The sequence below is a fragment of the Schistocerca americana genome, chromosome 4 (assembly GCF_021461395.2).
Source record: "Schistocerca americana isolate TAMUIC-IGC-003095 chromosome 4, iqSchAmer2.1, whole genome shotgun sequence".
Taxonomy (NCBI): Eukaryota; Metazoa; Arthropoda; class Insecta; order Orthoptera; family Acrididae; genus Schistocerca; species Schistocerca americana.
Genome location: NC_060122.1, coordinates 610,524,307 through 610,538,427, shown reverse-complemented (window position 1 = coordinate 610,538,427; position 14,121 = coordinate 610,524,307). Strand labels below are relative to the sequence as shown.

The 14,121-nt window shown below is 36.4% G+C and overlaps 1 protein-coding gene across 1 annotated transcript in view; it reads left to right on the top strand.

Moving 5' to 3' along the window:
• LOC124613650 (mucin-2-like) overlaps positions 1-14,121 on the top strand; it is a 160,026-nt gene that overhangs the window by 126,268 nt on the left and 19,637 nt on the right. Inside the window, exons 7-9 of the mRNA XM_047142364.1 lie at positions 2,421-2,491; positions 3,002-3,222; positions 13,456-13,583. Coding sequence (XP_046998320.1) covers positions 2,421-2,491; positions 3,002-3,222; positions 13,456-13,583 — 420 coding nt within the window. The remainder of the gene's footprint in view (positions 1-2,420; positions 2,492-3,001; positions 3,223-13,455; positions 13,584-14,121) is intronic.

Genomic DNA, 14,121 nt, shown 5'->3' with positions numbered 1-14,121 from the left:
ATCTTTTATCTTCTTAAAGTCATTCAACTCTGACACATTACCATACACCACAGCATCATCAGCAAACAACCACAAATTGCTACCCATCCTGTTCACCAAATCATTTATGTATATAGAGAACAACAGCAGTCCTATCACACTTCCCTAGGACACTCCTGACAGTATCCTTGTCTGTGATGAATACTCACCTTAAAGGACAACATACTGATTTATGTCAATTAAGAAGTCTTTGAACCACTCACATATCTGTAATCTTATTCTATATGCTTGTACTTTCATTAGGAACCTGCAATGGGGCAAATCTAGAAATGTGGACTCTGTCTGTTGCCCTTCGTCCATTGTGCACAGTATGTTATGTGTGAAAAGGGCAAGCTGAGTTTCACGCAAGTGATGCTTCCTAAAACCCTGCTGATTAGTGGACATAAACTTATCAGTCTCAAGAAAGTTTACTATATTTGAACTTAGAATATGTTCAAGGATTCTGCAGCAAACCAAAGTTAGGATTATTGGCCTGAAATTTTCTGGATCCATTCTTTTACTCTTCTTATATACTGGAGTCACCTACGCTTGTTTCCAGTCACTTGTGACTTTGCGCTGGGCAAGAAACCCACCATAAATGTAGGCTAGATAAGGGACAATGCCATAGAGTATTCATCATAAAATCGAATTGGGAATACATCTGGACCAGGTGATTTATTTGCTTTCATATCTTTCAGTTGTTTCCTTATACCAGAGATGCTAATTATTATGTTTTACATATGGGAGTCTGTTCGATAGTCAAATGAAGGTATGTTTGTATGATTCTCCTGTGTGAACAATTTCTTGAAAGTGAAATATAAATGTTTGGATTTCATTTTCTTATCTTTGGTTTCCACATCAGACTGGTCAGCAAGGAACAGAAAGAAGCCGTAGTCCCACTCAGCGATTTTACATATGACCAGAATTTTCTCGGGTTCTCTGCCAGATCCTTTGCTAAGTGTGATGATGGTAGTCATTGTACACTTTGTGCAAAGATCTTTTCACAGATGCACAAATCTCTATTAACCTTTACTTGTCATCTTTTGTGCATTCTTTTTTGAACTGAGAGTGCAATAGACCCTGCTCCCTCACTATGCTCTGAATTTAGTTATTAAACCATGATGGGCCTTTTCTATCCTTTAACTGCTTACTGGGCACAAACTCTCCAGACCACAATTTACAATCTGCTTAAACTTTGCTCTTATCCATTTACATCCCTCTTACTGGAACCAAGTGATGTCAGTTCACTGTCTAAGTGAGATGTTAACAACTACTTATCTGCTTTATCTAGCAGTCGGAGAAGTATGCAGCCAGACAAGTGATGTCAGTTCACTGTCTAAGTGAGATGTTAACAACTACTTATCTGCTTTATCTAGCAGTCGGAGAAGTATGCAGCCAGACAAGAGAGCTACGGCATACGAGCAAGAGCATTGCTCATGTGGCATTCTTGGTTCTCCCAGCCTAAAGTAAAGAATTTTGTGATTTCACTGTATTCTAGTTTATCTAATTGAATGAAACAGACATAACACACTTACTATAAAAAGCTTTGGGCAAGAACTGCAAATCATATCATGTTGACACATCATTTATTGCAAAACATCTATCAACATAACAAAACAAAGTTTTATTGCTACCACTGGGATGTCTTAATCAAGTCAGCAAGTTTTCCTCTTGTATTTGTAGTTTTTGGGTTTTGTGACTGGGAGGAGTCACTGACTTCTTTGCAATCACACTCAAAATTAAATACGAGTTCATGATTGAGCTTGATTTCTTTTTCTTAATCTTCATTTGATAATATTTGCATTCAGTGGAGAATATACCTTTAAAGCCAGCTTCAGTCTCTGTAAGGAGAGAATGTATTTTAAGCTCCTTTTAAAGTCCATGTAATTAATTATAAACAAAACAAAACCTGGCTGGATCAAGGACGAGAAAGGAAACAGCCATGACCTGCTTAACAAGCTTTCATTGCATTGGCCAAAAATGACTTAGGAAACTGGCGGAGAAGATAAATCAGGGTGGTCTAGCAAGGATATGAAACTCATTTGCAATATGAATCCACTGGCTTAACCACTGCACCACATTTTTCAATGGAAAGTAAATTCTGTATCCACGCTAGTGGCCCGCTCTTCACTCTTATACTAAGTGTTTGATATGTAAAAAAAGAAGTTCTGTTACTGTGACCTTCTGGGGATTGCCTTTATTAAAGTTAGATGTCTTAAAACAGTATTTTAACACTTTTTTGAGATGAGGTACTGGTATGTCATACCGGCACGTACTGTTACATATCAAGAACTGCTTACAATTATACAAAAATTCAATCAAAATTAATGAAAAACAAATTACAGCTATAAAACAGAACAAAATGAATGAAATACTTATGTTGTGAATGTCTTATGTTACAGCTAGAAGCAGTATACCTCAAATCAGATAAGCTAAGCAAATGGTACAAATCATTAAGGATTGACTCATTTAGGTAAGTAAAATTCTATGATGAACTGTTCTTCAATCTTCCCTTGTGATGTAAGGAAAGTGGTTAGAATTTGACATTCAGATAAATGTATGTAACTAATTCTTATTTCAATCACCATGTTATTAAATACACTTCTGCAGACAGTGCCTTTTAAGGAAAGGATTCACACGCATAAGAGGAAGTTAAGATCTTGAAGTAATGGGTAAATTTGGGGTCGGACACTGACTGATAAGTATTTTATGTGATTATACTATGATATATTAAAACTTGTTTTTCCTCCATGCTCGATTAAATAAGTGCCCACATTAATTATCTATATCAGTAACAATATAAATGATATTTCATTGAAAATTCATAATTACTTTCTAAGCCAGTAAACAGCTAATTTTATTTCAATGTTGAAGTGCAGTTAGACTTTTTAGTTAAAGAGCAGTCAAACTTTTGAAGTACTGATATAGGTTTTTTTCATATTTCTGTTGACTTCTGTTCTTCATAACCTTAACTACTTTTCAGTGAAGGCAGTGTTCTAGTGGACTACATAGTTGAATTAAACACAACTGGGAAACAAATAAACACTCAAGAAATTAAAAACCTATTCCATGATAGTCTGATTCAAGTTACAACTGTGCCAAAGGATAACAACATAGATGACCCGGAAGTTGAACCTGAGGCAGAACCAAACAAGCTCAAATTGGGAACATTCATTGTGGACCCAAAATACACTGATTTCATTGGTGAGTATAAGGTTTTCTATGATTCATAGTGGAGATAGTCATTGTCATCCTCTTCCTGAACCTCACCTAACGTATTGTTGAAATTTGAGAATTTTACATATCTTCTGACATACACTTAACATGCTAGTACCATTTAGATTGATACATCTGCAAATCATGTGCCACTTCTTCAACATGCCACTGTTTCACTGTATTTTCACTTCTTTCCTTGCCCCTCAATCATATTATATAAGAATGTCATCTGTCATCTGTCTATTCTGGCTTTATCATTTTGACATAGATTCCAACACTTGTTTTCATATAAAAAGCCAGTGTTCATAAAACTTATGGAATCTGATTTTTATTTAATTTCTTATTTGTTTAGCAAAATTTTATTTTAACATTTTTTTAAATTTATTTTACTTGGTAAGATCCTTCTCTATGTTTGGTTGATATGTAAATTGTGAAACATGTCTACCCGAATTAACAATATCTGTTGTCTGTTTTACTATCTAGTAATTGATTCAAATTTTTATTCTTGGAGTTGCTGTTATTGCCTTTGTTTTTATTTCTGAACTGTTCATACTGTACCTTTCTTGAAGTTGTAGTCATTGCCTTTGTTTTTATTTCTGAACTGATCATACTATACCTTTCGAAAATATTTTGAAACTTTTCATGCAGATCTTTGTAAATTGGTTTACTTTCAGCCACTAATATATAGTTGCCTGGAAATAATAATGTTGACAGAAATGTTTTGTCAATTTCTGCATCAGGGTGGATTTGTTTCTTTTAAATTTTGATTTTTTGATTCATATAGATAATAAATAACAGCTGTGAGAGACCACAATCTTGTTGAAGTTCTTGATTAATTTCTGTGTGTTCTGCATATGTTCCATGAGGTTATTTAATTTTTATGTGTGCATAAAGGTATACAATTTTATTGTATTTGTTAAATTATTTGCAACTTGATAATTTTCTATTAATTCCCACATCATATATCATTTGACATGGTCATAAGCATTTTGAAAAGCAAAATCTGGGGAGGGTTTGTGTGTGTTAAATCCCTCTGTTTTTTTTTTGGTTAATTGTTCAGCCTTAAATATGAACATCCCCTTTACTAAATGCACATCAATGAAATTTGTTTTTTGGGTGATAAATGATCCAAGGCATATTTCTCTGCCTAATGGTTCATCTTCCAGTGTTGAAGACACCATCAGAGCTATAATGACTCAGTAAGCAGCTATAGTCTTAAACAAGCTTTGCAAGCCATATATATTCATGCACTGGTCAGTTCATGAAATCATCAGAATGCTGCCTAAGACCAAATTATGCTTACATGTGTTATGGTGCTTGAAGAGTGGTAGAGTTGACACTGTTTATTTCATTCATATGATTTATGTTTTCAAAATCCATGCTGGTTGGCACAGAGGGGGTCATTTTGTTCAAGATACCTCACCACCACGGTACTCAGAAGATGCAGTATTGACACATTGTTTTAGTGAACAAGAAAGGTGCACAAATCTTTAAACATTAAAACAACCTATGGCAACTGCTTATTACTCCAGGAGTATATAAAATCCCTTGCACAAGCAAAGCAACTTGTCTAATTTCAAGGCTTCTTCTTTTCTGTTGAAATTGTTTTTGTAATTTCAGTTTTTAAGGTTTCTCTGTACATCTGCCCACTTCCATAGCTCACTGGTCAGTATGTTTGGCTGCTATGTGGCGGACACTGATTTGATTCTCAATACTGCTAGGCATTTTCCTTGGTGGGACAACTGGCATGGGATGCACTTAGCCTCACGATGCAGGTTGAGGGGCTACTTGAGTGAGAAGTAGCGGCTCCATGGGTTAGGAAGGCAACAATGGCCAAGGGAGCAGTGTGCTTACACCATGCCCTTCCATACCACAGCCAAATGCAGACAGTGATAAGGTGGTTGGTTGGTCCCAACTGGCACTTCTGGGCCAGAATTGGATTTTTGCTTTGCTTGTGCAAGGGATTTTATATACTCCTGGAGTAATAAGCAGTTGCCATAGGTTGTTTTAATGTTTAAAGATTTGTGCACCTTTCTTGTTCACTAAAACAATGTGTCAATACTGCATCTTCTGAGTACCGTGGTGGTGAGGTATCTTGAACAAAATGACCCCCTCTGTGCCAACCAGCATGGATTTTGAAAACATCAATCATGTGAAACCCAACTCACACTTTTCTTACATGACATACTGAAAGCTTTGGATCAAGGCAATCAGGCAGATGCAGTAATTCTTGATTTCTGAAAAGCATTTGATGCAGAATGACACCTATGCTTATTGTCAAAAGTATGATCAAATGAAGTATCAAGTGAAATTTGTGACTGGATTGAGGACTTTTGGTAGGGAGGACACAGCATGTTATCTTGGATGGAGAGTCATTGTCAGATGTAGAAGTAACTTCAGGCGTGCACCAGGGAAGTGTGTTGGGACCTTGCTGTTAATGTTGTATATTAATGACCTTACAGACAATATTAAAAGTAAAATCAGGCTCTTTGCAGATGATGCGGTTATCTATAATGAAGTACTATCTGAGAGATGATGCATAAATATTCAGTCACATCTTGATAAGATATCAGTCTGGTGCAGAGATTAGCAATTTATTCTAAATGTTCAGAAATGAAAAATTTTGCACATCATAAAATGAAAAACTGTAGTATCCTATGACTATAATAACAAGGAATCACTGTTGGCTGTAGCACATTGTAGGGATATGAAATGGAATGATCACATAGGTTCCGTTGTGGATAAAGCAGGTGGCAGAATTCAATTTATTGGTAGAATACTGCGGAAGTGCAATCAGTCCACAAAAGAGATTGCTTACAAATCACCTATGCAACCCATCCTAGAATATTGCTCAAATGTGTGACACACATTCCATATAAAACTAACAAGGGATATTGAATGTGTACAAAGAAGGGCAGCATGAATGATCACAGGTGTCTTTAATCCATGGGAGAGTGTCACAGAGATACATCTAAATCTGCTTAGACATTCCTCAAGCAACCATACAGTGTGTGGCGGAGGGTAACCCTTATCACTAAGATGCTAAGGGAACTGAAATGGCAGACTCTTGAAGACAGATGTAAACTATCCTGAGAATGTCTGTTAACAAAGTTTCAAAAACTGGCTTTAAATGATTATGCGGTGAACACATAGTGTGTAGTGGGGCGATCACTCTGTTGTATAAGTAATTCAAAAGCCAAGATCGCTTAAACACTGTTTATTGGATAACCGGTTTCAATGCACTAAAGGTGCCATCATCAGATCTTAATGGTTTATAAATGTTAATCTACATTCAGATCAACACACTAAAGGTGCCATCATTGGATCTGAATGTAGATTAACACTTATAAACCATTCAGATTTGATGATGGCACCTTTAGTGCATTGAAACCGGTTATCCAATAAACAGTGTTTAAGCGATCTTGGCTTTTGAATTACTTCTTTAAATGATTACTCTAGGGATATGCTACAACCCCCTATGTGTTGCTCACATAGGGATCAAAGGATCGTGTGCATAAGATTATAATAATTACTGAATGCACAGAGGATTCAAACAATCATTCTTCCCGTGCTCCATATATGAATGGAACAGGAAAAAACCCTAATAATTGATACAATGGGATGTGCCCTCTTCCATGCACCTCATGGTGGTTTGCAGAGTATAGAGATAGATGTAGATGTAGATGCGATGTGTGACTCTTTTTATGAATTGTAGTTGACCTTACCTTTAGTCAAATCTTTTCCACTAGAAGCTCCAGATCTCTGGGGGTGTAGTGCCCTATTCATCTTACTGCTAAAGTAGCTGTTTCATCTGAAGACAGTTCTCAAATGATCAAGCTCGTACTCCAAGTACTGCAGTTCATAGGTTTTTTCAGCCCAGTCCACAAATGTTTTGATCACTCCACTTATCTGCTTGGTATAGTGATTAAAATTTCTGTGAACTTGAACAACAAAAATTGAAATTTGACATTCTTCCTTTTCTTCCGCAGTGAACTTTATATTAGAACTAGCTGGGTACCTGTCACTGGTGGGGTATGTATATATTCCAACCTTCTATTAGATCGTCTCCTCTTTCCCCCTCTCTCTGTCCATCTCCTCCTTCACCCCCCCCCCCCTATCTGTCCATGTCATCCACCCACTCTGTCCACCATATCCAGCTCCCCTCTCTGTGTTAATCTTCTCCCTCCCCCTCTCTCCCCATCAATCTGCTCCTCCCCCCTCTGTCCATCCCCCTCTGACCATCTGCTCCTCCCCTTTCTGTCCATCCTCTCCTCTCCCTCTAATTCCATCTCTTCCTCCCCTCTATTTTTGTCCACCTTCTCCTCCTCCCTCTTTCTGTCCATCCCCTCCTCCATTTCTCTCTGTGTATCTCTTCCTCCCCCATCTCTGTCCATCTCCTTCTTTCCCCTCCAAATTTGGTTGGAATTGTTCCAGGGGTTAGGAGGGCTTCTTACATGTGGCTCAACCTGTGTATGCATGTCAGATATATTTCTAATATGTGTAAAATATTTTACACATACTTGTACACAAATTTCAACTATATCTCTAGTGAATTTCGTCCTGCAGTTTTGTTTTCATGTAGCTCAATTTTTATGACATCATATCTTCTGAACTATGTGCTGTATAATATACAATTTTGCATGTACATTCAGTTCTATATTTGAATACTGTATGCAAAATGCAGTTTGAATACAATTAGTGATAAAGACATAATAAATTAAGTTTCATGCATGATGTGGCAGTTTTTCATGAACCTCAAGGTCTATGATGTCATTTCTCCTGAACTGTGTGTCATACAACAATATATATTTGTATATATACATTCAGCGGCATATATAGATACTATCTGCAAAATGTGTTGTGAATAGAGTTAGTAATAAAGAAGAAAAAAATTAAAAAGTCATGCATGATGTAATAGTTTTTTATGGATCTCAGTATTTGACATCATATTTCCTGAACTAGGTGTCATACAATGATATATTTTTGTCAGTACAACAAAATGAGAAATTTAAATGACATCTATGATGCAACAGTTTTTCATACATCTCAGAGTTTGTGACATCATATCTCCTGAATTATGTGTCATACAATAACATAATATTTCAGTGGTATGTGTGAATACTGTCTGAAAAATGTGACATGAATGAAGTTAGTAGTAAAGAATTATTCAATCAAAATGTAATGCTTCTTGTGGCAGTTTTATTGCACGAACAACAAAAATGTAGTAAGCAATAAACTTTTTTCATTTCTTCAGTTTGTGGGGGTTGTCAGCAAGAAAATGTTTTGTAAAGATTGGAAATTTTGTGTAATGTTTGCAAGTCTCTAAGTACTATCATTCTTAAGTACTGAATGACTAAAGTATGGGTATTTGCGTATTGTGGGGTACGCTGCTTTTTCCTGATCACCCACACCTGTTGATAGGTAGGTGGTTCTTACCCCAACAGCAATGGTTTTAGTAAGCGATATGTGTACCAAGTTTGGTTTAAATCAGTCCAGTGGTTTTGGAGGAGATGTGGATCATAATTGCATACATACACACATAAATACATCCATCCATTTTTATAATATGTATGGATTAATATCATTCAGAAAATTTAGAAATTCTGAGAGTCTATATAATGGAAGTGTCATCAATGTACCAAAACTAAGATAAAGTTTTCTTCTTTGCCATCTGAAGGGGTCCTTCTTCAAATATAACCATACAAAAGTTTGCTGCAATTGCACTGAGTGGGTTCCTTATAGCCGAGGCTTCAGTTTGCTCCAAGAATTTGTTGCCACACTGAAAGTGAGTTGATGTGAGGCGATGTTCAAAGAGATCTGCCACATCCTTTATGAAAATGCTTTCCAACTGTGATATCATCTCATTAAGAGGAATCATAGTAAACAGTGACAAAACATCAAACCTGAGCATAACATTATTTAGATTCAATTTCAACTTGCTGAGCTTGTTTGAAATTTTGACTGGCTTCTTAGTCATTATAGATTCTGATGATGACTCCAGCACTGGAGGTTGAAACATCATGTAGGTAAATATGTCTTTGATGATGACCTAATGCCAATTAATCACCATGGATGCAGATATCTGCAGTGAAGGCCCACATTTTATGATTAAGGGGAGGTTTACTATCTTCGGCCCGAAAAAAGTATGTTCATTGAGAATTTTTCTTGGGATGTGTTATAGGTATCAATGTCAAATTTGGTCAAAATCTTTACTGATATTTCCTCTACAAACTGTAATTGTTCTGACCGGAAATGTCAAAGAGCATATGCGGAAGTGTCGTCGGAATGAAACAAAATTTCGATGTAGACCTCCACGCGCGGTACATCACAGGTCAGCCGGTTCGTCTGAAATCAAAATTGAATTGATGTTAGTGAAGTACATAAGATTCTTTAGGAGTTGTACCTCGCTTAAGTTATCTGTAGAAACAAAATGGCGGCCATTCGAAAAAAATAAGGTTTTTTACATTGATTTTTCGACTTCATCGGCCAAGTAAAAATATTTATAGTTGATGGGTCAGAATACAAGTGGTACAGCTCCTAGACAATTTAGTTAGCTTTATCAAAAACAAAGAATCAAGCCAATCAATTCAGTAGATTTGAATTACCATATCACGCAATAGAACAAAAATCATTTAGAGAAAAACGCGTTTGAAGTTTTGACCACATATAAATGCAATATTATGCAACTTACGTTCAATCTGTTATTCTGGGCCCATAAAATAATTCTTCCTCTATGTCACAGCGGGCGTTCTGCTTGATCTGGGCCATCCTGCACTGTTCCAGAGCCTCTCATACGGCCGGTGACATGCAGTTTTCAGTCGCTTGAATACGATGGTCGTCTGAATGCTTTGCGAACTGCGTCATTTAGAGTCCCAGTGTGACGTCCATTGTTGTCATGGTCTTCAGAATCGCTGAACACCCTTTGTTGAGGCTGCTCACTGCCAGAAAAGTTACAATCTCCACAGTCTTTGCACCAGAATGCAAATGATTGGGGGCTAACTTCCAAACACACGCCTTCAAACTTCATTTGAATTTTGTGTGTTTCCTTCCAAGCACCAGTACAATAACACATCCTCTGAAAGAAAAAAAACAACAGGTGCGTGGAAAAGGTTGGCTTCAGGCAGGCGCATTTTTTTGTTCAAAAGCGAATAACAAACATTTCCGTTCCGTATTCAGAAAAACTGTTTCAGGGATGGATTCTAAACACTTTTATGGATCCAAAAATGCAATTTTTTAAAAACATAGTTTTTTTAACCAAAAGATAGTAAACCTACCCTTAATTCAACACTGTTCACCTCCAAGTTTATATTCCATTACTGCTGTTTTTTGTAATATTAGACATTAAAGTTTTTATAGGGTGGAGCACTACCATGCCCATGTCAACAAGCTGGCTAACACAAAAGGTGTACTGCCATCTGTACATATTGGTTAGTTTTCATTGAGTGAGGCCTCACACAGTGCGAATACTGTGATGTTTGTGTACATCTGATTATGTTTAGCCATTAATACATGCTCATCTGGGGATAGATTGGGTCTCAAGTTTCAAAGGGTAGCATTTTGAAGGGCAGAAGAAAAAAGTGCCAAGGCAAGAACCAAGGGGAAAAAATCTCTATGATAGTTGGGTTGGGTTGTAAGAGCAGTAGCAGATTTCTTGCTGCCTGCAACAGGTCTTGCAAGGGTAGGTTTTGTAGGTAATGGGTATCAGCTTTGATGTTGTGAAGTGTTGTTACTCAGCGACTGCAGCTGGGCACCGGCATTGGCTTCTTGACCAGCATCAGCATCACTTAAAGTGTTGAAAAAAATCTAATATGTACCATAAGTCTTTCCCACTTATTTCCCACTGGCACTCTGTCTACTCCAACAGCTTACTTATTTTTTCATCCTCTTTATGGCTACGTAATCTAACATATTGTGATGGCATTATATCCAGTAGCATCATAAGTTATGTGTTCTTTCTTATCATAACCCATAAGATGTAGCTGTAATCCCATTTGTAGTTTGTTTAGCAGTGTAGTCTTTTTTCAGTTTAAAAAATGAAGAAATATAATATTGCTGAGCTATAATGGTATGTTGTTCTAATTTTTTCACAACTTCAGCTTACTGATTCGCATTTAGGAGGACAATGTTTCAAACCTACATGCAGCCATCTAGATTTAAGTTTTCCATGATATCCCTAAATCACTTAAGGCAAAGTCCAGGATGGTTCCTTTGAAACCAAAAGGGTGATTTCCTTCTTCATCCTTCCCTAATCCAACCTTGTGCACCTGTTCCCATTTTTTCTGAATAATGCTCTGTGTGCTTACTTTCTACACTTTCTGAATTTGTCTACTTCAGATAAGTGTCCTTTCAATTTTTAATGGATAAATGGATTATTTGTTCCAAATTCCTGAACATTTTCTGAGTCTTATTCTCTGTGTGCTTAAACTTTGTTTTGCAGGTTTTTTTTATAGATTTGATAGCTCTTGTACAATGAAATGTATCATCTAGTCTTGGTTTAATATAAGCTTGTAGTCTACCTTGATATTGTTTCTGTAATTCTCCTTGTTCAACTAGTTTAATTTGTATGTATTCCATTGTACTTGTTTTTAGTGTTTCTTGTTTAGGTAATGTTTTAGCAGTCTGCTTTTGCTTATCAGAAGACAGTGGCCAGTACCCTATTTAGCATCTTTATATTGCATTATATCTGGGATATAAAGCTAGAGTTTCTTGTATAATCATTTGAAGGTTTTAATCCACACCATGGACAAGTAAATATGTGTATTGTTATATGATTAAGAACAAAATTGGATACTCTTAATTTATTACAAGTGCAGAAATCTCTTAATCGAATTCCATTTTGTTTATGTCTGTCCCTCCATGAATCACTGTTTTTCTGCACTCTGATTCTTGCAATGAAATCTCCAGATTGGCCATTTATGTTTTACTTGATCTATTCTTTCTTGTAATTTATTACAGAATTTTTCTGTTTCATCTCTATTTCCAGATGTTGCTGGATAGACTCCTACTATGTTTTTAAATGTAGTATTGCTGTCCTGTCAGTTACCCATGAATAAAGTTTTGTTTTTGTTTTGTTTTTTTCTGCCAAAATCTTTCATATGTATACCAACTTCTGAAAACAGTGGATTCACATTCAGGGAAACACAGCTCAAATTGTCCAGCCACCCCGATTTACGTTTCCCATGCTTTCCCAAAACTGCTCCAGGCAAATTGTGGGATGACACCTTTGAAAAGGACGAGGCCAATTTACTTCCCCATTATTTCATAATATGAGCTCATGCTGCCTCCCTAATGACTGTGCTGTCAACGGAATAGTAAACTCTAATCTTTCTTCCTTTCTTTAGTGATTTATATCTCAGCTACAGACTAAATCATCAGATATCTTCTAATTTGTTATTTAAACCTTCCTCTTTCTTTTTTGTCTGTTAAATAACTGTAAAATCTCTGCCAAACCCTATAAAAAGTTTTCCATTTTTAAATTTATTTATTCCTTGCATGTAATGGGTTGCCTGCTGTGAGTAATCATACTTCCTTTTCCTACTTTCTTGTTCTCATATATATATATATCCGTCCAGCTGATCATTTCTGTAGTCTTTTGAAAAAGTTGGGAGTCCCTAGTATGGAGTGCTGATACACAGTTAGGTGAGACCAGTGGGTGCCCCTATATCTTTCCTACTGTGGATAGCAGCTCAGTTAGCCTTTGAAGTCATATCTTCTCCACAACATAGCAATTCTTCCTTTACCAACTCCAAAAAAAATGGGTTGTCTCTTCTACCAGTTTCACTGTGCTGAGGATTGTTCCTCTCTTCCCTCACTTCTTTTGAGGATTCAAAAAACTCTGGAGTACTCTGCCAACAAATCTGGGTATATGTATGTTTCCCTCATTTTGTACCATTCTTAGTTACCCTCACCACTTACCAACCAGAAAGCCAGCAAACTTAGACTCTTCCCATGCAACAATAGTAGGCTAATTGAGTGCAAAGGGATAGTCCACGACATTTACTGTTTTCCATTGCCAAGTTTTGGCACTGGATACCTCTGGAGTAAAAGGCAATTCCTTACTACTAGTTTTTTTCTTCAGATTGATTACATAAAGTATTTCTTTTAGCACACACATTTAATGCTGTTACAGAGCATCCTTCTCACATATTTTCATTTTTTTTCTTTTTTTTACACACCATAATAGCCTTAACTGACTGTATGTTAACACAAATCTTTTCACAGTTATTCCAAAAGTGGTCACACCTGCCATAACACTGGATGAAGAAATGGTACTTCCACAATGGGCAATTGCGGGTATTGTCATCGGACTTGCCTCTCTCCTGTTTGTCATCATATTTGGAGTTACTGTTGTAAGTAGAAGTTATTTCCATGTAATATCTTGTCAAATGTAAAAAAATTAAACCTCTCATGTGTCTGAACAACAAGAAAAAAGTAAAGCTTTTTAAGAATGAAACATAAAACAGTTTTTTTTTTTTTTTTTTTTTTTCACAACTTAAGTTCATGTACGTGATGGAGAAGTACTGCCTTTGATGATATTCTTTCCTCACTGTTGTGGGCAGCAGTGGGCAAAAATTTCACCATTTAAAATGATGTGATTCAGAAATACAAAAGTTACTGAAAAAGAACATTAATAATAGTGTAATAGACATCTGCTGGTTGGTTGTACAGCTATCAAAACAAACATAACTGAATAACACGTCTTACTCACCATTTACTGGTTGCCTCAGAATCATGCTGTGGTCACAGAGCACAACTTTCCATTACCAACAAAGGTAACAGACAATGTGCATTCAGTAGCACTACCTCTGTAGTGAAGCAAAACTAAGTTGAGAATGAAATAAAATAGAAATTAGCCAGCTGTGAATAATCTAGAAAGATCACCATAAT